Raw genomic sequence first — 23,549 nt, forward strand, 5'->3', positions numbered from 1 at the left:
GGCTCTGAGGCTCCAGAGTTGCCTCTCCAGGTGGCACTCAGAGGGGTCTTGTGAAGGGCTGGTAGGAGGGCCTGGAGGCCCCAGGGTGACACTGGCAGTGTGGGCTGGACATGCATGGCTTTCTCAGCAGGCGAGGGTGCATCACCATCCCTGACAGTCAGCATCATCGACTAACACTTGGCCGAGGATGGCAGCCACAATGATGATGGTGAGGCTGATGGTGGTGGTGACGAGGAGATGGTGCTGCTGGTGATGGTGATGGTGCTGATGGTGGTGATGGTGACTGTAAAGATGACTACAGTGATCAGAGCCACAGACGAGGCTGAGGGTTGACTCTGTGCCAGGCACGGTTCTAAGCACGCTACATATGTTACCCACTTCATCTTCACAACAGTTCCAATTGGAACTATTACAGTCATATTCCCCATTTTGCAGGAGAGGCCACAGAAGCACAGAAAGGTTACATATCTTGCCCAGGGTCACACAGTTAGAACTTAGCCAAGCTGGATTTACACCCAGGAAATCTGGCCTCAGAGACCACATCCCTACCTGTGACCTTGTGCTCCCTCTGAGTAGAGATGGTTAAAGGAGACTTGAAGTGCTCATAGGGGACCTGGTCTCCCCTTACCACCTGATAATGCTGATGCATGAAAACATTCTGTTCTTTCCTCAAAGGGCCCAGATTCCCAATCAGAGAGAGGATTAACAGCTTGAGCCCGAGGCCTGTTGTTGGCAGATCTAAGGAGGCAATGACTGGAGTGGGAGTGAAGGCAGAGGTTAGAAGCAGTGGCTTCGGGTTCAGGCTGATCTGGGCTAAATTCCCAGATCTGCAGTGTCCCAGCTGTATTGACACTGGGCAAGTCCATGTCCCCCTCTAAAAAATGGGGCTAAGACTGAGCCTTTAACTAGTAGGTGTCACAGGGACTCAGTGAGATTATGTACAGCAAGCTCTTACAGCCTGGGTCCCCAACCCCTGGTTCCAGTCCGTGGCCTGTTAGGAACCTGGCCGCACAGCTAGAAGTGAGTGGTGGGTGAGCAAGCTTCCGCTGTCTTTACAGCCGCTCCCCATCGCTCCCGTTGCTACCTGAGCTCCGCCTCCTGTCAGATCAGCAGTGGCGTTAGATTCTCATATGAGCGGGAACCTAGCCATAAAGTCAAGGCGGAATACTCTGAGGTCACTACAAAACAAAGTGCACAATAGATCTAATGTGCTTGCATGATCCCCAAAGCTGCCCCTGTCTATGGAAAAATTGTCTTCCATGAAACAGGTCACTGTTGCCAAAAAGGATGGGGACCACTCTCTTAGGGCAGTGCCTGACACACGCTGAGCTCCCAGTAAACATATAATTTTATTATTACTATTACTGTTCTTATTACTGAGGCCGTTCCAGGACTCACTCTGCTTTCTCCTCAATATTATTGAAGGAAATCAGACCCTGCTGGTATGAGAACACCAGCTTATACTTTAGGAGAAAATGATGTTTGATGTAAGAGGCTCATGATTGAAATTCCAATAAGATGACAACTCCCAGCAGGGGCAGATAAGATCCTCAGAGGCACCCCCACAGGACAGCCACCCAGCATGCTCCTTTAGTATTTTTATTTTTCAGTTAATTTTTATTTTTTGTCTTGGAATATTTTAAAAGTACAGAAAAGTTGCAAGGATAGCACAGAGAGTACTCGTAAACTCTTTTTTTCTTTTTTAAAATCTTTTTTGTTTGTTTATTATTTATTTATTTATTTTGGTATACTCTTCATGCAGCTTCCCATAAAGTTAGTATCGTACCTAATCATGACATACTTGTCAAAACCAAGAAATTGAGATTGGTGCATTATCCTCCATGAAACTCCAGACTTTATTCAGATTTCCCCAGTTTTCCCAGCAGTGGTGTTACAGGAATCAATTCTAGCACAGCGCATTGTAATTGTCTTTTAGTCTTTCTCAAAGCCACTTGTGAGCTTCTAAATTGCATCCTCAATTTTTTCTGAGCACACAAATACCATGTGTTTATTTGGAAAGCACTGGGATATGATCAAAATGCACAAAAAAAGTGAGTACTGACACACGATCCTATTGACGGGCTATGGGCATTCAATCTGACTTCCTCTGCTCCACCTTACTTTGTTTTCTAAAAATTAAATCACAATATATTGTATGCATCTTTCTATATCTGCACGTTTTTTAATAGGTGGGTTGTATTTTAGGATGTAGATATATAAACATTCATATATAATACATAAAATAATTTAACCAGTTCCTTGTCAATAGACATTCTGGGCTGTCCACTTATTCCCTTTGTAGAAACCACGTTGTATTGGACTTTGCAGCACACTTCACACACTTGCCAGAAGGTTTTCCTAGGATAAGTTCTAGAAGCAGCATGCACTGCTTTAAAGAGCTTGGCCAGGGATCCCTCTAGATCCGCCCCCCTGGAACTAAGACAAGTACAAAATGCTCTGACTCCTTCCTTCCCCTCCCCTTTCTCCTCCCAGATACTTTCATGGTGGAAGATGCGGTGGAAGCCATTGGTTTTGGAAAATTTCAATGGAAGCTGTCTGTTCTCACCGGCTTGGCTTGGGTAAGTATCTCTGGGGACGATGACGTCATCTTCAGTCTCCAAGGAACGCCATGCTGCTCAACTGGGTTTCCATGCTCTACAAGGGAGGACAAGGTTCCCTCCTCTTACAGTCTTTGCGTCAATCGACAAAGTTTGAGTGACCTTGGGTGATAATGAAGTCTGAGCCTAGAGGGAGTTGGGTGTGGTTGACAATTGCCCTCAAAGAGGAGTTGAAGCTTCTGGTTAATTAAGTGGTTCTCAACCCTTTGAGGCTCAGGGCTACTCTAAGATTCTAATGTCATCGGTGCGACTCACCCTAGAAGAACATGCACAGATCAAAATGTGCCTTCTTCAAGGGGCTTGTGATTCCTTATTAACCTTGCCAGATCTACCTAGAGCAAATGATGTATCTAGATCACTGTCATTGTTCAGTTGCTAAATCCTGTCCGACTCTGCAACCCCATAGACTGCAGCCCACCAGGTTCCTCTGTCCGTGGGATTCTCCAGCCAAGAACACTGGAGTGGGTTGCCGTGCCCTCCTCCAGGGGATCTTCCTGACCCAGGGATTGAACCTGAGTCTCTTATATCTCCTACGTTGACAGCTGGATTCCTTACCACCAGTGCCACCTGGGGATCCCCACTACCTTCCAGAGTTTGCTCAAATTCATATTCATTGAGTTGGTGATGCTGTCTAACCATCTCATCCTCTGCCATTAATCTAGACCATTAATACAAGTGAAATGGATTTTTATGAATAGTGCAAAACTGAGATTTAACTACCTGTTTTTCCAAACAGTCATCAATTTCCCCACCTCATTTCCTCCACTAATTTGCAAAGTGGCTTTTATCATCCACCACATTCCCGGGGCCACGTGGGTTTACTTCTGGACTCTCATTTCTGTTCCACTGCTCTGCCTGTTTAATCCTGTAAAGGTACCACAGTGTTTCATTACTGAGGCTCCCTAGTATGTTTTAATTAAATTAAAAAGATCACACTTTTTAATGTTAATTATACTGACAATTCTACATGAACAATGACCAAAGAGAAACTAGCTTTTAACTGAGCTACAAGAGAAAAAGATCACTGTCTCTCTACCTCTAAAAAAGGTTTTTCTAAAAAAAAAAATGTATTTCTGATTTTCAAAATATGCTACTTTCCCAGTCCATTCAGGGAGTGTCCCTAAATTTTTTTTCAAATGTGGGAAAACATGCCCAAAGAATGTTAAATGTCTAGTCATCAGTTCCTGTGTGGTACCACACTGTTTTAACTTCTGGAGCTTTCAGTGTGTTTTGATGGGTGATTGGGCACTCAGCAGAAGGTAGAAGAGGGAGTCTCTCTCTTTTTTCTTTTTTTAATTAATTGATTTATTTTATTTTAAAATTTTGGGGGGGCCATACTACGTGGCACACAGAACTTCCTGGACTAGGGATTGAAGCCATGCCCCCTGCAGTGAAAGGGGAGAGTCTTAACCACTGGACCACCAGGAGAGTCCAAAGGGATTTTTTTATGCACTCGCTTGGGACTGTGGACTTGTGACATTTTAAATTATCATTTTAAATTTTCTGAGATCATAAGGCTCTAAGGTTTAAATTCTTCTCTCCTGCAGTAAGTTACCATGAGAATTTTTAGTGAGGGGCCAGCCGTCCCGACCCAGGCAGCATCCTGGCCTCACGTGTTTGCTTGCTCCCTGCAGATGGCCGACGCCATGGAGATGATGATTCTGAGCATCCTTGCGCCTCAGCTGCACTGCGAGTGGCGGCTGCCCAGCTGGCAGGTGGCGTTGCTGACCTCGGTAGGCAGCCCAGTGGCCCTCTCCTCTCGTGCTCAGTTCTGGTCCCCCAGGGGGGTGTTCTGCAGGATGCCCCCCACTTCCTCCTGCTGCTGCCGAGGGCTCAGCAGACAGGAATTAAACCCTCAGTGGAATCACCAGGACCTCAGCGTCCCTTCTCCATCGCATGTATCCTGGCAGGTCTGCAGCCAACTCTAACCACATCTGGGGGCCCCAGATATCCTGCTCAATTGCGGGGAACTTGGAGTCCACCTGATCGGATCACATAAACCTTATAAGCCTCGCTTTTCCAAAAAGGAGACACCAGTTCCTTCCACATGAAGGTGACTTCAGGGTTGGAAACAGCATAGTACCTGTTCAGTAAACTGTAGGAACTGGTGCTCCCTGGAGCTAAGGCTTGGAGGAGCATGAAGCAGAACCCTTCATTCTTGTCTTGTTTTCTTCTTGAACTGGTATTTTCATTCAGTTTCTCCATATAGTTTTATCTTAATGTAAGGTTGTGAAAGTGAAGGCTGCTCAGTCGTGTCCGACTCTTTGCAACCCCATGGACTATACAGTCCATGGCATTCTCTAGGCCAGAATACTGGAGTGGGTAGGCTTTCCCTTCTCCAGGGGATCTTCCCAACCAGGGATCGAACCCAGGTCTCCCACATTGCAGGTGGATTCTTTACCAGATGAGCTACAAAGCAAGCAATGTAAGATTTTACTAGGCTTGAAAGTTTCATCAGTCACCCCATTATAATTTTTGTGACATTTTCAATTATCGTTTTTAATTTTTTGAGATCATAACGCTCTAAGATTTAAGATGTTTCTCCTGCAGTAAGTTAACCATGAAAATTTGTAATAGTAAACAACAGATCAAAACAAGATATAATTAATTTTGATAAATAATTGCTAAACATAAGTCACTTTTATCAGGAACGCACCTCTTGATGAGGAGTATGGAGTGTTTCTCAACTATGTCACATATTCTTGAATTGTTGTTCAATCACTAAGTCGTGTCTGACTCTTTGTGACCCCCATGGACTGCAGCATGTCAGGCTCCTCTGTCCTCCACTATCTCCCAGAGTTTACTCAAACTCATGTCCATTGAGTTGGTGATGCCATCCAACCATCTCATCCTCTGTCGTCCCCTTCTCCTCCTGCCTTCAATCTTTCCCAGCATCAGGGTCTTTTCAAATGAGTCAGTTCTTCAAATCAGGTGGCCAAAGTATTGGAGCTTCAGCTTCAGAATCAGTCCTTCCAATGAGCATTCAGGGTTAATTTCCTGTAGGACTGACTGGCTTGATCTCTTTGCTGTTCAAGGGACTCTCAAGAGTGTTCTCCAGTGCTACAATTTGAAAGCCTGTTGCCAAAATGAGACAGGGTTCAGTTGTAATGCCATTTCTATTTTTCATTTTTACTGAATAGACATGAATATGAAAGGTTTTGTTCACATATAAAAAGTTTTGCTGGAAGAACTGAAGGACTTTTATGATAACTCAGTAAACTAACGCCACTTGATTCTTTTCAGCAACTTCCAAGTTGCGTGCTGAAGAGCACACAGCAGTCGTTCATGAAAAATTATTTTTAGTGATCTAATTTGCTGACAGCTTGATTAGCCTCTCCTGCAATTTGGTTAAAAATAATAAAATGGAATTGGAATCAAGATGACTTGCGAATGGATTTGTATCTGTGTCATTGGTATCCTTTTGGAGGCAGCCTAGAGGGTTTAACTTCAAAGCGGTGGCTGAGTACAACGGGGGGCAGAGTATGAAGAAGTGGGGGAAGGGTGGCTGAGAAGGGGAGCCGGGAGCAGGTGAGACCCCCTAACCTGTTCTCGGGAAAGAGTTTCTATGGAAGTTGAGGGTGTGGAAATTAATTCCTTTAAAATTATCCAAATTTGCTTTCCCTCGGAATGCCTCTGTGTAGCCTGATTGGAGCCCACGGCTCTAGGACGTGCCTGGAGGAATGCTTTTGGGTTCAGCCCACGCTAGGCAATGCTGTTCCTATCTCTGGGCCTCAGTTAGTTGCCTTATCTGAAAAATGGGATAATAATAGCACCCACCTCGTGGGGCTCCTGGAAACATTTGGTAAGATGTATGTAAAAAGTTCCAATACTTTGGCCACCTCTTGTGAAGGGCTGACTCACTGGAAAAGACCCTGATGCTGGGAAAGAGTGAGGACAGGAGGAGAAGGGGACGACAGAGGAAGAGATGGTTGGATGGCATCACTGACTCAATGGCCATGAGTTTCAGCAACCTCAGGAGATGGTGAAGGACAGCGGAGCCTGGTGTGCTGCAGTCCTCGGGGTCACAAAGAGTCGGACATGACTGAGCGACTGAACAATAGCAACAAATGTAGAGAACATTCAGTGTGGTCTCTGACGCTTGGTGAGTGCTCCAGAAAGGATAGAACAGTGAAGAAAGCTCTAGTCAGCCTGCTTCGGCTTAAGACCTGTCTTTACCCTCTCCTCCCTGGGATCAGAGCAGATTTCTAAAACCCTTCTTTTTCTTTTTAAAAACTTTTTGGCCATACCATGTGGCACATGGGTCTTGAGTTCCCCAACCAGGAATGGAATCTGCACCTCCTGCATTGGAAGTACAGAGTCTTAACTGCTGGACCTCCAGGGAAGTCCCCTTAACCCTTCTAAGCCTCAAGCTACCTATCTATAAAATGGGTATGAGTAGTCATACCTCTTCAGCTCTGATCAAGGACTAACAAGGGAACCAGAATTTTGCCCAGCACACAGTGAGCGATCCATGGATGCTTTCTCTTGCTCGTGGCTTCCAGCTCCCATCCTAACCTCCTGTCTCCTGTATTCAGTTCCTTGCAACCTTTAATATTTTCTTAGCCATAAGACATTTCTTGGGTTCTGTAGGACACTGGAAAAATACTAGCTCTGCAGCCAGGCAGCCTGACTCCAGCCCAGACTGCACGACTAACGCCTGTGGACCTGGCCACATGACCTCACCTCTCTGAGGCTCCGTTTCCTCATGTTTGAAATGGGGATAACGGCAGCACCCACCCCTTAGGATTGTTGGGAGACTTAAACAGTAACAGGAAGCACACAGACTAGTGTCTGCATCTTAACAAGATCTCAGAAATGCTTGCTTGCTGAGGAGCTTCAGTCAAGTCCAACTCTTTGCCACACTATGGACTGTTAAGAAATTCTCCAGGCAAGAACATTGGAATGGGTTGCCATTTCCTTCTTCAGGGGATCTTTCCAACCCAGGGATCAGACCCATGTCTCCTGCTTTGGCAGGTGGGTTCTCTACCCCTAGCGGTACCTGGGAAGGAGTAACGCTTGGTTCATTCTTATTACTAAGAGTGTGACTCTGCAAGCTCACTTCGGTGTTGCCTTTCTCTGCGATGCTCCATGTCACTGTCTAACAGAAGCTGTCTTTGCCTCCACAGGTGGTCTTTGTCGGCATGATGTCCAGCTCCACCCTCTGGGGAAACATCTCAGACCAGTATGGCAGAAAAACAGTAAGGCGACTTCCCCTAAGCTTGTGTTCTCTGGGTTATCTCCTTGACAACAACAAAACTTGTGCCAACTGAACTTTTTTTTTTGGTGGAAGTTTAATTCAGAGCTACATTGAAGGGCAAAGAAAGACATTGCTATGAGGTTGTGGATTCTTGAAAAAAATCACACCTCCCTAGGGGGCCCAAGCATGTGTGTTTCAGAACGTAAAAGATGCTGGTGGTGGTGCTAGCCCCATCCCCTTGGTGCTTAACCCTTCTGTGCCTCAGTTCCCTCATCTGTAAATGGGAGAGTAATATTCTTCCCCATAGGGCTCCTATGGGGAGTAAATGACCCTTGTACAGAAAGTCCCTGGTTCAGAGGAAATGTTTCCTCAATTCCCATTACCTGTTATTCACCAAGCTCATGGTGCCAATAAATATGGCCAGACCAGTGTTAAGATGAAGGTGTATCTGGCTCCAGAGCTCACATCCTTCACCCTGACCTGGGCTACTGGGAGACATTACTGAATAGAATGCCAGAATTTAGTAGATCAGTTGAACATTCATCTACTCTTAAACAGATGAAGCCTGGGGGGCGACCTGTAGGGGGTGCCTCCAGCTCTTCTGACCAGCTTGCTAACTCCCACACCCAACACAAAGCTGGTGTGACTGGAGAGAGGGAGAGAAAGTGCCCCCAGATTGTAGAGCTTTCTCCTCCCCAGCATGGAACTCTGGCCCAATATCAGGAAGGATGGATGCGGCTCTAATTATAAAGCTTCCCCAGAACTCCTCTAGGACTAGAGGGTGAACCAGACAGCTGGCGAGCCTTGGCAAGCTCGAAGAAGCTCCTCCTAGCTGCTTGATCTGCCTTGGCCCAGCTGAGAGGTTTCTGTGAGAGCCTCTGCTGCGTGACTTTGCAGGAGACTCAGTGGGCCGCTTCTTTTTAAGTCGACCTTTTTTTTTTTTTTTTTGCTGCACTGAGAAGTGGGATCTTAGTTCCCTGGTGCGGCATGTGGAATCTTAGTTCTCCAACCAGGGATCGAACCTGGGCCCCCTGCATTGGAAGCACAGAGTCTTAACCACTGGACCACCGGGGAGTTCCCTCAGTGGGCCACTTTGATCCCTACAGAAGTTTCTACAGCCTGGGGACTTGTGGCAGTCATGGAAAGGAAGGGTGACCGTGGGTGCGTGGCTTCGTGGGTATGGAGACACACGCACCTGAGTTCATATCATAGAGCCCCCTGTCGAGCGAGGTAACTTTGGGCAAGCTGCTCTCCCTCTCTAAGCCTCAGTTTTCCCATCTGCAAAATAGGATTGACAACAGTAGGAACTCACAGGACCATTGGGACGATTAAATAAGAATGTGTATATAATACATTTAGAACAGTATTTACTGACGCATGGTTAGCCTGTGATCGGTGGTAACTACTATTGATTGGGACTCAAGAAAATTTAGAATGGGATCAGGTCATCGTCTAGTTCAAAGGCTCTAGGACCATGTCAGCTTTAAGGAATAAAAAGGGGTGGCTGGCAGGCACCGGGCCTCTCATTTCAGTGTTCTGAACATGCTCGGGTTTTCCTGTGAATATTTTCACTATACTCAGGCATGATTGGAGAGTACCAGGGGCTTGGGTCAGGCAACCCTGCAGGTGACTGAGCAGTGCTCCTGGCAATGAGATCAGTGTACTTCTCTGGAGCTGGGGTTGCAGGCCTGGCATCCAAGTGACAGCTAGGCTTTCAGCTTCTTAGAGCGGGAGCTTGAAACCTTTCCAGGCTATGGATTCCAAACAGGTTGGCCATGAGCCAAAGGTGGCCCCCAAATGTGTTTAATTTATTCCATGCAGTGCTTAATGGGATTTTTGAATCAGTTGCCTCTGTTTCAAAATGGCCGTATTTTGCATAAAAGTAAAAAGAGTTGTGGGTTTTTGGAAAGCTGGGTAATCTGGTGGCTTAGAACCCACGTTCTGTGATGGTAGCTTTTGGCTGGAGCTGAGGCTGGCAGGGCGGGGCAAGTTCTCTTTCATTCACCCAGGTCCCCTGTCTTCACTGCATTCCGCCTGCATCAGGCCTGTATGTTCTCTACTGGGGGTAATAGGGAGCTGATCCTGGACAAATCACTCATCTCCTTTGGCCCTCAATGTGCAGTTTTTAAAGAGGACATGAAAATAACAACCTCTTTCCGTAGGGCATGGTAAGGACTCAGCATCACGATGAGGCAATGATTTCAAAAATGCAAATGAAAGTTCCGTGAAGTCAGAGCCTCTGGCTGTCCTGTGGGCTGCTGTCACGCAGGACAAAACCAAGTGTTTAGCAACCAGTAGGCCATCAATATGTGCAAAGTCAAAGGATGAATGCCAGGCCCACAAGAGGTACTCAGTACCTGCACAGTGAACCAGTGAGTGAATAAATGAATGATACATTTCAGTACCTCTAGTGCGGCACACACAGTCGGTGTTCAATACCTGTGTATTGAATGAATGAGCAGTATATTATCAGTATCCCTAAGGGTCTGACATACTGCTGCTGCTGCTGCTGCTAAGTCGCTTCAGTCATGTCCGACTCTGTGCAACCCCACAGACGGCAGCCCACCAGGCTCCCCCATCCCTGGGATTCTCCAGGCAAGAACACTGAAGTGGGGTGCAGGCATTCAATACCTGCTTATTGTGAAATAAATCATTGAATGAGCAAATTAATGAGTGCATAATATCTATGCATTCTATCTCCAGAGCCGGGTATACAGGGGCTGCTTAATAAATAGGGAAGGAAGGAGGGAAGGAAAAGGGGGAGGGGCAGCAATCTAAAAGGCAGAACAGATGTTAGGCAGAGCGACAGCAGTTAATGAGAACCCAGAGGACGTTTCCGCAGAGGCCCTCAGCAGTGCTTGGATGGGGCTTGCTGGCAGCGCTCACGCCTTTGCAATGCCATGACGGTCCCTCCAAATGTCTGCTGAGTCCTTGTTCTCTGGGCAACTGGAAAGCGCTGGCATCAGTGGGCAGATGCAGGGCCAGCTGCACTCTGCTGTAACCCGACAGGACCAGTCGGCCTGCTTGTCTTTCCTGCCTGGCATGAGGGCATCTGGTGACCTCAGCAGGGCAGCACGGCTGCCAGGCAGCCCCGGGAGGGAGGCATAGCTCCCATGTGTCAGTCTGGGTGCCCTCCTCTCTCCCCACTCTTCTTCTCCTGCTTTGTTTTCCTTCTGTTCTTTTATTTTCTCTGCCGCTGAAAGTGAAAGTCTCTCAGTTGTGTCCGACTGTTTTCGACCCCATGGATATACAGTCCGTGGAATTCTCCAGGCTGGAATACTGGAGTGGGTAGCCTTTCCCTTCTCCAAGGGATCTTCCCAACTCAGGAATTGAACCCAGGTCTCCCACATTGCTTCCCAACCCAGGGATCAAACCCAGGTCTCCTGCATTGCAGGCGGATTCTTTACCAGCTGAGCCACCAGGGAAGCCCAAGAATACTGGAATGGGTAGCCTATCCCTTCTTCGCCAGTGGATCTTCCCCACCTAGGAGTTGAACCGGGGTCTCCTGCATTGCAGGTGGATTCTTTACCAGCTGAGCTACAAAGGAAGCCCATAATTTGGTTCTCTGCCACTAATGATGTCTTATTTCTGATTCAAGACTTCTCAGGTTCCAAGGAAGAAGATCCCTAATGAGGGGACGTATGTATACCTATGGCTGATTCATGTTGATGTTTGGCAGAAACCAAAAAAATTCTGTAAAGCAATTATTCTTCAATTAAAAAAAAAAAAAAGTCCCTAGTAAGTGAGGTCAAGTCGGAAGAAAGGAACTAAGTCTGTGGCGGGTACCAGTATCCCTGTTGTTGTTGTTGTTTAGTTGTGTGGCCCTGGGTTTAGAAAGGGGAGCAGAAATGTTGCTTTTTTATTTATTATTCTTTATTGCAATAGATCCAGATCTTCCTAGACTTTACTCATTCCTGCCCCACATATTCTCTTATGTACTTAATATCTGTCTTTATATCAACATTAAAAACATCCCTAGATGCATGTTTTTTGAAAAGGAAACTTGATTTAAAGTCTTAAATGGGAAATCAATAGCAATTGCCCTAAGTAAGAAATACCTGCAAAAATAAATGCAAAGAAAACAGTGTTATAAAATCCTAGCTGGTATGGTTGCCTCATTGCTGTCTCTGTTAAAGAATAAGATTAGCAGATGTTTAAAAAGATGTTAAAGATGGTTACCAGGGTGGAAGGATCAGGGGGGAGGGATACTTAGAGAGTTTGGGCTGGACATGTACACACTTCTATATTTAAAATGGATAGCCAACAAAGTCCTGCTATATAGCATAAGGAGCTCTGTGCAATGTTATGTGGCAGCCTGGATGGGAGGGGAGTCTGGGGGAGAATGGATACACGTGTATGAGTGACTGAGCCCCTTTGCTGTTCACCTGAAACTATCACAACATTGTAAACCAGCTATACTCCAATATAAAAGAAAAAAAATTTTTTAAATGGTGTTAAGACAGACCGGCATCCCACGGACACTTGCTTTTAAGCATAATCAGAAGAGTGAAGATTAAAATGAAAAGTTAATCACATTCTTGCAAAGTGGTGCAAAGTCATTTAAAACATTCTCTTTACAACCTAAAATTGTTTTCCAAAAGACAGGTCACGTGTGGTAGACTTCCAAATCCCCTCTCTGCTGCTGTTAAGTCGCTTCAGTCACGTCCGACTCTGTGCGACCCCATAGACGGCAGCCCACCAGGCTCCCCCGTCCTTGGGATTCTCCAGGCAAGAACACTGGAGTGGGTTGCCATTTCCTTCTCCAATGAATGAAAGTGAAAAGTGAAAGGGAAGTTACTCAGTCGTGTCTGGCTCTTAGCGACCCCATGGACTACAGCCTACCAGGCTCCTCCATCCATGGGATTTTCCAGGCAAGAGTACTGGAGTGGGGTGCCATTGCCTTCTCTCTAGTCTCTTTTAATTCATTTTCATTTTAAAGCTAAAATTAGAATGTCTCACACTTTCTCCCTGAAGCAAGGGTTGAGGGGTAGCGGGGTACAGAGAGGGTGGCAGACAGAAGGGTGAACTCTATCCTGCAGATCTAGGAAGGGTGCTGCGAAGGGCAGTGTTGGGGTCCTTTAATGGACTGGGACCTGGCGGTCTGGAGTCGACGATAAGAAAGTGAAAGAGAGAAAGAGGCTGATATTCCCTGGTTTATGCAGAGAACCAATAAAGCCGTTAACACAGGGCTTGCATCGCTCACGAAGGCACAGGGCACCTTCTTGAGGGGGTGAAAGCACAGTGTGCCTTCTCGAGGAAGCCTGGGCAGGAGAGTGAGCATGATGGGTTTCTATGCTCCAGAGAATTAGCCAGAGAGAGAGAGAAAGAAAAAAGACAGAAAGACACGGGGACCCAAGCTCTGATGGAGCAAAGGTGCTTTAATGGTCTTTCTGTGACAATATATAGGCTGTTGTACAAGAAATTTCTTTCAACAATGATAAAGATCAGAAAACCAGATGTACAGCAACTGTTACCAAGGGAACAAGGGATTAATAATGGTCACAAGACCAGGAGACAATCCATATCTCAAGAAAGGGGATCAAGACTAAGCAGTTTTGTCGTAAAGAGAATGTTTACTAAAGGAGATTCAAGCCTGTCTCACATAATGACCTCAGTTCCTGGGAGCAGCTTGCTGCTCCACTTGATAAGGAACAAAGGACTTACGAGAAACATCACGTAGCAATCCTCCTGTTAAACACTCCCTGACAGGGCAGTCTGCCCAGACCTCATGTGGCAGGTCTAATATTCACGTTACATTTGCATTCTACTCCAGAACACTTTTGGAGCTGGTTGTGTTATAAAAAATGCCCTTTTCAATTATATTCGCTCTTAATTTTTTTCTCCATCTCTAAGCGTAATTAACATTCCAGGAATATATGCCAGGTTTCTCCTGCAATTTTGCGTTCCTAGGCGATTCTCAACCCCATAAAATACAACATCATTTTTTTTTTTTCCGGCCGTGCCGTGTGGCTTGTGGGATCTTAGCTTCGAGATCAGGGATCAAAAACCTAGGCCACAGCAGAGAAAGCGCCAGGTCCTAACTGCTGAACTGCCAGGGAATTCCTTACAATGTCCCCTTTATTTAAAAAAAAATTATAAAATTTTTGTAGTGCCCCCAATAATCCAGAAATAATTTCAAAGATAAAATAGCCTAGTCATTTATACAGTTTTTTCAATTTAATTTATTATTTTTTTTGGCTGTGCTGGGTCTTTGTTGTTAGATGGGCTTTTCTCTAGTCGCAGCCAGCAGGGGCTACTCTCCAGCCTGCAGTGCCCAGGCTTCGCGTTGCGATGGCTTCTTTTGTTGTAGAGCGCCGTCTCTAGAGTGTTCAGCCTTCAGTAATTTTGGCTGTGGGCTCAGTAGGTGCAGCTCCCAGGCTCTAGAGCACAGGCTCAATAGTTATGGTGCCCGGAATTAATTGCTCCATGGCGTGTGAGATCTTCCTGGATCAGGCGTCAAACCTGTGCCTCCTGCATTGGCAGGCGGATTCTTTACCATTGAGCCATCAGGGAATTCCCACTTACGCAGCTTTTAAAAAGAAGTCAGTTATAATATCTTAACTAGGCCACAAGGGAGAACCTTTTTTAAAGAAGTAATTAATAAATTTCCTTTCAATATGCAAATATTCACATACTACTCTGCCTAGATCCTGAAAGGAGTTCATATTTGCCCCAATTATAAATAAGTTTGGATTTAATGAAATCTTGATGCTTTTTCTTTATATATCTGACATTTCGAAATAAGATTCAGATCTATTCATAGATACACATAGAAGTCCCATGAATGCAGACGGATGCTGTATTCACACTCAGTCACTCAAATATCACACATAGCATTTCCACTGGCAACATGGGTTTCTGAAAAGATAATTCTGTAAAATTCCAGATAAAGTGTATCTTACTTTGATGTATCTAGAAGTTGCTTTCCTGAAAAACTACCCTCAGGAATTTTTTTGGAGGGTGTGACCCACCTTCCAAAATCCTGTTTATATGTAAACCAGAATGAAGGTCCAGGTACAGATAGTCATAAACAGTGATCAACTGCATGGTTTAGTATCTGGTGGGAAGTTCGATTCAAGCTTGTGTGAGGTAAGTCTTCATGTCTCAGGTGCTGTGGGACATCTAGCATCTCTAGGACCTGTCTATTACTTAAAAAAATTTTTTGGCTGCACCACACAGCATGTGAGATCTTAGTTCTCTGACCAGGAATTGAACCCTGTACCTCCTGAAGTGGAAGTACAGAGTCTTAACCAGTAGACCACCAGGAAAGTCCCTGGGACCTGTCTATTAACTGCCAATCACTGGGACTGCTAAGAACACCCCACAGTTTTCCCACACTCCCCCTGAGACTTGGCACCACCACCCAGAGACCACCTTGCATCCCTTTGGCTGTGTGGATTACCCTTTACCGCGACCCTACGGTGACCTTGAACACGTGTAGGGGCGTGTGACCTGGAGATGCTGAGAAGCCCCATGACTGAGTGTCTTCCTTCTCCGCAGGGACTGAAGATCAGCGTGCTCTGGACCCTGTACTACGGCATCCTCAGTGCGTTTGCGCCCGTGTACAGCTGGATCCTGGTGCTCCGGGGCCTGGTGGGCTTCGGGATCGGAGGGGTCCCCCAGTCGTAAGTAAAGCCCCAGCTCTGGCCACCCAGCCAGGCAGCCAGGCAGCGATGTTCATGGGCTCGGAAGGATGCAAAGATGGTACATACACCAGGGCTGCTGCTACCCAGGGACTCTGATGGAGCCAGAGAAGAGTGTCATTGCCAATATTGTAATGATTAACAACAGCAAAAGCAACACGATAGCTGGAAGGACATGGACGTGAAATAATAATCAAAACGGTAGATCTAGCATTGACAGGACATTTCTCCTGGATATGGTGCAGCAGCCCCAGAAGATGTGTGGGGGTATTGAATTAGTGCAATTCCCATTTTACAGCTGAGAAAACAGGCTCAGTGGGTGAAATCAAGTCACACAGGGTGCAGTTGGAACTAAGACCTGGAATCTGTCCGCCTGTAACATCCAGGCTTTTAACTACCCTGCCTGCTCCCTTTTACCTATTTCTAACTTGACCCCAAGGCAGGAAGTCAAAGTGAAAGTCAAAGGCGCTCATTCATGTCTGACTCTTTGTGACCCCTTGAACTATACAGTCCATGGAATTCTCCAGGCCAGAGTACTGGAGTGGATAGTCTTTCCCTTCTCCAGGAGATCTTCCCAACCCAGGGATTGAACCCATGTCTTCCATATTGCAGGCAGATTCTTTACCAGCTGAGCCACAAGAGAAGCCCAAGAATACTGGAGTGGGTAGCCTATCCCTTCTCCAGTGGATCTTCCTGACCCAGGAATCAAACCAGGGTCCCCTGCATTGCAGGCAGATTCTTTACCAACCGAACTATCAGGGAAGTGGGTGGGACTAATTATTTTCTAAGTTATGTGTTATTTTGTTGTTACTGTTGTTAAGATACTGAGAGTAGTCAGGATTGTAGGAAGATGTCACCATTTCCTGGCAGACTGGGGAGTTCTGAAGCAGAGATTGGCAGCTTGTGGCAGCTGGACCAAATCTGAACTGCCAACTGGATCTCTAAATGAAGTTTTATTGGAACACAACCGCACCATGTACTGACGTATTATCTACGCCTGTTTTGGTGCTTCAGCAACAGAGTTGAGTAGTCTCAGTAGAAACTCTGTGGCTTGCAAACCTGAAGTATTTACTGTCCAGACCTTTGTCAAAAAAGTGTTGACCCCAGTCTAAAGGATGGTGATTAATAGCCGATATTAAGGGGCAGGTGCTGTTCTAAGCAGTTTGCCCAGACTGTCTCATTTAATCTCCCCAATTTCCCTATGAGGTGGATTCTATTATTAATCCTATTTTACAGATAAAGAAACTAAGGTTACAGAGAGGTGAGGTAACTTGCCCCAGATGACACAGTTACAGGAGGTAGGGTTGCAATCGGAACCCACACCCTCTATCTCCAGAGCCTGGGCTCTAACCATTGATTTCCACTGCCTTGCTATGAACAATTAAAAGGATTTAGAGAGACCCAAGGAGATGGGGAATATGTAGGATATCTCATAAGAAAGGAATTTCGTGAAAAGAGGAAGCCATAGCTGAGTCTGAGGAAGGCTAGTGGTCCAATTCAGTTAGCTTGTAAGGCTGAGAAATGCGAGAATTGCAAACCCTGAGATGGGCCATGTAGATCAGGTGGCTGCTGCTGTTTAGTCGCTAAGTCATGTCCGACTCTTTGCCACCCCGTGGACTGTAGCCCACCAGGCTCCTCTGTCCATGGGATTTCCCAGGCAAGAATACTGGAGTGGGTTCCCATTTCCTACTGCAGGGATTCTTCCCCACCCAGGGAATGACCCGCACCTCCAGCTTGGTAGGCAGATTCTTTACCACTGAGCCATTTAGGAAGCCCTGATAGACTAGGGCAAGCTTATACAAGGTCTTGAATGTCAGGTCAAAGGGATTGTCTGCAGACAAGTGGAAAGCCACTGAAAGTTTTCGAGCAGGAGAGGTACTTTAAAAGGATTAAGCTGGCAGTGATGGGTTGGATAGGTTGGAAGTAAGGAATCCTGTTGCAGTAATTTAGGAAAATCTTGCACAGGAACCAGGGAGTTTCTTTTTAGTTTTATTCATTCATTCAACCAATTTTTTTTCCCCCTGTACCACGTAGCTTGTGGGATCTTAGTTCCCCTCCCAGGGATCAAACCCAAGTTCACAGCAGTGAAGCCCAAGTGTTAACCACTGGACCAGCAAGGAATCCCCTCAACCGGTATTTTCTTGAGCTCCTGTTATGACACAGGCCAGCGCTAGGTACTGGGGGTACAGCAGTGAGCCAAACAGACATGGTCCCTGTTTCAGGCTGACATCCTGGGAAACAGACAGAAATCGAGATATGTGTGCAAGAGGCCACCAAGATAACACCTGTAAAGGAGTCAGAAAAACAGGGCTGGGCAGAGGGAGAAGCTAAGTTGCAATGTGGTTGTAACAGCTGGTAGGGGCCTCAGCTGACCTTTAGGGTTCAGAAGCTGCGATGGCTCTTTAGATTGTTCCATACGGAGGATGGGGGCTGGACCTTTGTCCATTCACATCAGCCACCTTGGATGTGGGCTGCCCTCAAGGAGGGAGGGGTGACCTTGGGGGAAGTTAGCTACTTTGGGCCAAGGCATTTCCTGCACGGGCTCAACCCTGAGCTCTTAGCAGGCAACATTCCTGGTCGTGCCCGAGGGACTGTGTGCCTCAGCCCTGAAGGGGGAGTCCAGGCGGTACACCCGTTACAGTCCCTGCCCTGGACCCTCCGATGTGCTTGCGTGCGTGTGTGCTAGGTCGCTTCAGTCGTGACTCTTTGCGACCCTATGGACTATAGCCTGCCAGGCTCCCCTGTCCATGGGATTCTCCAGGCAAGAATACTGGAGTGGGTTGCTGTGTCCTCTCCGGGGGATCTTCCCAACTCTGCGGCTGAACCTGCTTCTCTTACATCTCCTGCATTGGCAGGCAGGTTCTTTAGCACTAGCACCTCCTGGGAAGCCCTTTCTCCCACTTAGAGGCTCTCAGTTCCGCTCAGCCCTTCCCTGGTTTATTATTCATCATCGTTCCTCCAGGACTGTGCGGAGTAGGTATTTGACACGGACTCCTGGATCGGGAATGAGCTTAAGAACCACTGGAGCTTAAAGCAGAGGCCGTTACGCCAAGCCTGTTAACCTGGGCTGACAGGGGCTTGTGGTCAGTCTGTTCCACTTCTGGCCCAACTCCAGGAATTCCTGCTGTTCCAGCCACTGCCCTGTTCGTGAGCCATTCATTGACTTTGGGACCGTTTCCCCCTCGTGGCTAGAAGGGATGAGCTCACGGAGGAACACCTGAAATTCCTCTCCCAGGGATGCTTGGGGAGATGGCAGCAGGTCCAGCCTCCTCACATCCCCACCCTGGATTTTCTGGCCATAGGAGGGTAGGGAAAGGAACGGGGGCTTATGAACATCCCCAGTGATTCCAGTTGAAGATGGTGCCATGAGAAGTGCTCTTTTCTGGGTCATCTTCCACATTTTCTGGAAGTAATACAGAAGGTATAAGAAATAAATCTCGAATGGTGCTGGAAAGCAAGAAAAAGGTGCTATCAGCGAAATAAATTCTCAGGAACCTGTGGAAGGCTATAAGCTGATGAGATTCCAATGGCTGAGTCACTGGAGGAGAGAAAAAACCACCTCCGGAAACTGCAAAGGGAAGAGATCTTCAGCCAGGGAGGACAGGACACCAAGGGAATAAAATTAAGGACACAGAGCAGCTGGGAGGGCCTTTACCCCCTTACCGGATATCTTGACGGTTCTAAGTTTGCCTGTCTGCTCCCTTCCTCCGCTCCCCAAACGTCTTGCCTCCCCATTTAGCTGTTCATTTATTTAATGCTGCAATAGCACGTCTGTCTGTTTATTGAGCTATTACTACATTCCAAACACATGACCATTCTAAACTTGCAAAACCTTAAGGCGTAGATATGACGACCTCCATTAATGCTCCAGGTAAGGAAACTAGGCTTTTTAGCAGTAGCATGTGTCAGATCACATGGTTAGCAAAAGGAGAGCAAATAAAAACCACACACACAAAATTACAGAAGAGGGTCTTCCCTGGAGGTCCAGGGTTTAAGACTGCATTTCCACTGCAGGGGACACTGGTTCCATCCCTGGCTAGGAAGCTAAGATCCTGCATTACGTGTGGTGAGGTAAAAAAAAAAGTTAGAGAAGAAATATTTTAGCTATCCGGGAGACTCAGTTGATTCCCAAGCACTTTCATGCCAGCTTTTTACGTAAAATAATCATGCCTTTATTATGCAAAGCTCTTATCTAGTTATAAAAATGGCTCTCCTAAGTTCATTATTTGGAAACATTTAGTTGAAGATATTTTTGTGTAATTAAATGTAACTAAGAGTTTCCATTCCTTTAGAAGGACTTTACCCAGTTGTGCCACTTCACAAAATCAAGTGAGGAAGATTTTGCTATATTACTTTTAAAAGTTCAACAATCAGAAATCCTTATAATATACTCTGTATTTAGTATAAATGCAAATTATATTATTATAATTTTTTTTAATTGAAAAGATGTTTTTCTCTTAGTTTTATTGAGATGGAATTGACATACAGCACTTATAGGCTGTGGGCTTTAATCCCTGGGTTGCAAAAATCCCCTGGAGAAGGAAATGGCAACCCACTTCAGTATTCATGCTTGGGAAATCCCGTGGACAGAGGAGCCTGGCAGGCTATAGTCCATGGGATCGAAAAAGAGTCGGACGTAACTCAGCCGCTGCTGCTGCTGCTGCTAAGTTGCTTCAGTCTCGTCCGACTCTGTGTGACCCCATGGACGGCAGCCCACCAGGCTCCCCCGTCCTTGGGATTCTCCAGGCAAGAACACCGGAGTGGGCTGCCATTTCCTTCTCCAACGCATGAAAGTGAAAAGTGAAAGTGAAGTCACTCAGTCGTGTCCGACTCCCAGCGACCCCATGGACTGCAGCCCACCAGGCCCCTCCGTCCATGGGATTTTCCAGGCAAGAGTACTGGAGTGGGGTGCCATTGCCTTCTCCACTAAACAGCAACAAAACAACCGTTTAAGGTATGCAGCATAATGACTTCTATATCTTGCAAATGATTAACACAGTATGTTTAGCTGACACCCATCAGTTCATATAGAAATTATATTGTTAATAAGGAGCCCATCCCTGTGCCCTAATTTTTGCCTTTCTAACTCCTCTCCCTTTATTTCTTGTTTCTCTTCTTGCTTCCCCCAAATGCTCACATGGGTCCTTGATGATAACAACAACGACAGTAACATTGATAGTGATGCTGATAATAATGAGTGGAGTGCTTCCCTAGCGCGGGGAGCCATGCTAAGCCCTCTCTTCACACTACCTCTTCTTGTCCATCAAACAACCCTACTATCCCCATTTAACAGATAAGAAAACTGAGGCTCAGAGATCCTGAGGGATTTGCCTAAGGACAGGTGGTTATTAAGTGGAATGTACTTTCCTTTTGCTTTGTAACAAACTACTCCAATCCTTAGGCTTAAAATGACAATAGATTTAACCCATGATTCTGCAGTTTGGTCTTTTGATGGTTCCCAGCTCTGCAAGACTTACTCTTGTGTCTTTTGTCAGCTGCTGAGTTGGCCGGGCACTGGCTAGGCTAGCATGGCCATAACTGACTCATCTCTGTTCCATAAACCTCTCCCCCGCCTTCCCTTTCGGTAACCAGAAGTTTCTTTTCTGTCTCTGGGTCTATTTCTGTTTCGTTTTATATAAGTTCACTTGTACCTTTTTTCTGGTTTCCACATATAAGCGGTATCACACGATATTTATCTTTTTCCCTCTGGCTTCCTCCACGTAGTATGATAATCTCTAGGTCTCTTCCTGTTGCTGCATATGACATGATTTCATTCTTTGTTTGCGGTCGAGTGATAGTCTGTTGCATAAATATACCACATCTTCTTTATCCATTTCTTTGTTGATGGACAGTTAGGTTATTCCCATGTCTTAGCTGTTGTGAACAGTGCTTCAGTCAACACTGAGGTGTATTGTCTTTCCAGAGTATGGTTTTCTCTGAATATATGCCCCAGAGTGGTATTACAGGATCGTATGATAACTCTATTTTTAGTTTTTTTTTAAGGAGACTCCATACTGTTCTCCATACTGGCTGTACCAATTTACATAGCCACAAGAAGAAGAGGCTTTAATCCAAGCAAAAGAGTTACATGTAACTTTATCATTACCAACAATACATTTTGGGGGAAAATAATGAATGTTTACTCATTTAGGCCACTACGCAGTTTATTTTACAACGAAAACCAAGTGACAGGATAGTGGAATCCAGTAGTAGTTTTAGGGTGTTCATTTTTTTGGTGCTGTTGACATTTTAAAGTTTTTTGTTTTGCTTAAATTTTAAACAGGCTTAAGTGCTAATGAGTAGAAATAAATCTCGAAGACATGTCTATGTTCCAGAAAAGAGAAGTGATATTTCTAGCTAACACTAAATGAAAACTAAATAGTGTCTAAATAAGAAAAGTTGGATGTGGGAAGATCTATTTTAACAGGAAGAAAGGCAAAGCAACGTGGATTGTTCTCTTAGGGTTTGGTGTTGGGAGGCTGAAGAAAGAATTATTTGTTCACTTTCCATTTTCTTGCATAGGGCCATCCACTGAGCCTGAGAAGGAGGTGGTTCAGTGTTTTAAATACTGATGTGAAGAGGAGAGGCAGGAAACAGTACATTTTTGTTTTAGAAACTTTAGAAAAATGCACATAGGAACCCCCAAACAATAATCACCTCTAATTGCTCAGCCACTCAGTCGTGTCTGACTCTTTAAGACCCCGTGGACTGTAGCCCTCCAGGCTCCTCTGTCCATGGCATTTTCCAGGCAAAAATAGTTGCACATACTAAGTAACTAAGTTCAGTCGTTCAGTTGTAGCCAACTCTTTGCGACCCCATGGACTGCAGCACGCCAGGCTTCCCTGTCCATCACCAACTCCCAGAGCTTGCTCAAACTCATGTCCATCCAGTCGGTGATGCCATCCAACCATCTCATCCTCTGTCGTTCCCTTCTCCTCCCACCTTCCATCTTTTCCAGCATCAGGGTCTTTTCAAATGAGTCAGTTCTTCGCATCAGGTGGCCAAAGTATTGGAGTTTCAGCTTCAGCATCAGTCCTTCCAATGAATATTCAGGACTGATTTCCTTTAGGATGGACTGGTTGGATCTCCCTGCAGTCCAAGGGACTCTCAAGAGTCTTCTCCAGCACCACAGTTCAAAAGCATCAATTCTTCGGTTCTCAGCTTTCTTTATGGTCCAACTCTCACATCCATACATGACTACTGGAAAAACCATAGCTTTGACTAGGCGGACCTTTGTCAGCATAGTAATGCCTCTGCTTTTTAATATGCTGTCTAGGTTGGTCATAGCTTTTCTTCTAAGGAGCACACGTCTTTTAATTTCATGGCTGTAGTCACCATCTGCAGTGATTTTGGAGCCCCCAAAAAATAAAGTCTGTCACTGTTTCCATTGTTTCCCCATTTATTTGCCATGAAGTAATGGGACCAGATGCCATGATCTTAGTTTTCTGAATGTTGAGTTTTAAGCCAACTTTTTCAGTCTCCTCTTTCACTTTCATCAAGAGGCTGTTTAGTTCTTCTTCATTTTCTGCCGTAAGGGTGGTGTCATCCATAAGGGTGGTGTCATCTGCATATCTGAGATTATTGATATTTCTCGCGGCAGTCTTGATTCCAGCTTGTGTTTCATCCAGCCCAGCATTTCACACAATGTTAAATAGGCAGGGTAACAATATACAGTCTTGAAGTACTCCTTTCCCAATTTGGAACCAGTCTGTTGTTCCAGTTCTAACCATTGCTTCTTGGCCTGCATACAGATTTCTCAGGAGGCAAGGTAAGGTGGTCTGGTATTCCCATCTCTTTAAGAATTTTCCAGTTTCTCATGATCCACACAGTCAAAGGCTTTAGTATAGTCAGTGAAGCAGAAGTAGATGTTTTTCTGGAATTCTCTTGCTTTTTCTATGATCCAACGGATGTTGGCAATTTGATCTCTGGTTCCTCTGCCTTTTCTAAATCCAGCTTGAGCATCTGGAAGTTCTCGGTTCATGTACTGTTGAAGACTAGCTTGGAGAATTTTGAGCATTACTTTGCTAGCTTGTGAAATGAGTGCCATTGTGTGGTAGTTTGAACTTTTTTTGGCATTGCCCTTCTTTGGGA

General features: G+C 45.7%; 1 protein-coding gene and 1 non-coding gene across 2 annotated transcripts in view; one reads left to right on the forward strand and one right to left on the reverse strand.

Annotated features, from left to right (window-relative positions):
- SVOP (SV2 related protein) overlaps window positions 1–23,549 on the forward strand; it is a 73,297-nt gene that overhangs the window by 22,125 nt on the left and 27,623 nt on the right. The window contains exons 3-6 of the mRNA XM_061385129.1: window positions 2,494–2,579; window positions 4,253–4,351; window positions 7,745–7,816; window positions 15,316–15,440. Of these exons, the coding sequence (XP_061241113.1) occupies window positions 2,494–2,579; window positions 4,253–4,351; window positions 7,745–7,816; window positions 15,316–15,440 (382 nt within the window). The remainder of the gene's footprint in view (window positions 1–2,493; window positions 2,580–4,252; window positions 4,352–7,744; window positions 7,817–15,315; window positions 15,441–23,549) is intronic.
- On the reverse strand, window positions 8,817–8,889 carry TRNAG-UCC (transfer RNA glycine (anticodon UCC)). The gene has a single exon. It is a non-coding gene; the product is annotated as a tRNA-Gly (tRNA).

This window comes from Bos javanicus, chromosome 17 (genome assembly GCF_032452875.1).
Source record: "Bos javanicus breed banteng chromosome 17, ARS-OSU_banteng_1.0, whole genome shotgun sequence".
Classification (NCBI taxonomy): Eukaryota; Metazoa; Chordata; class Mammalia; order Artiodactyla; family Bovidae; genus Bos; species Bos javanicus.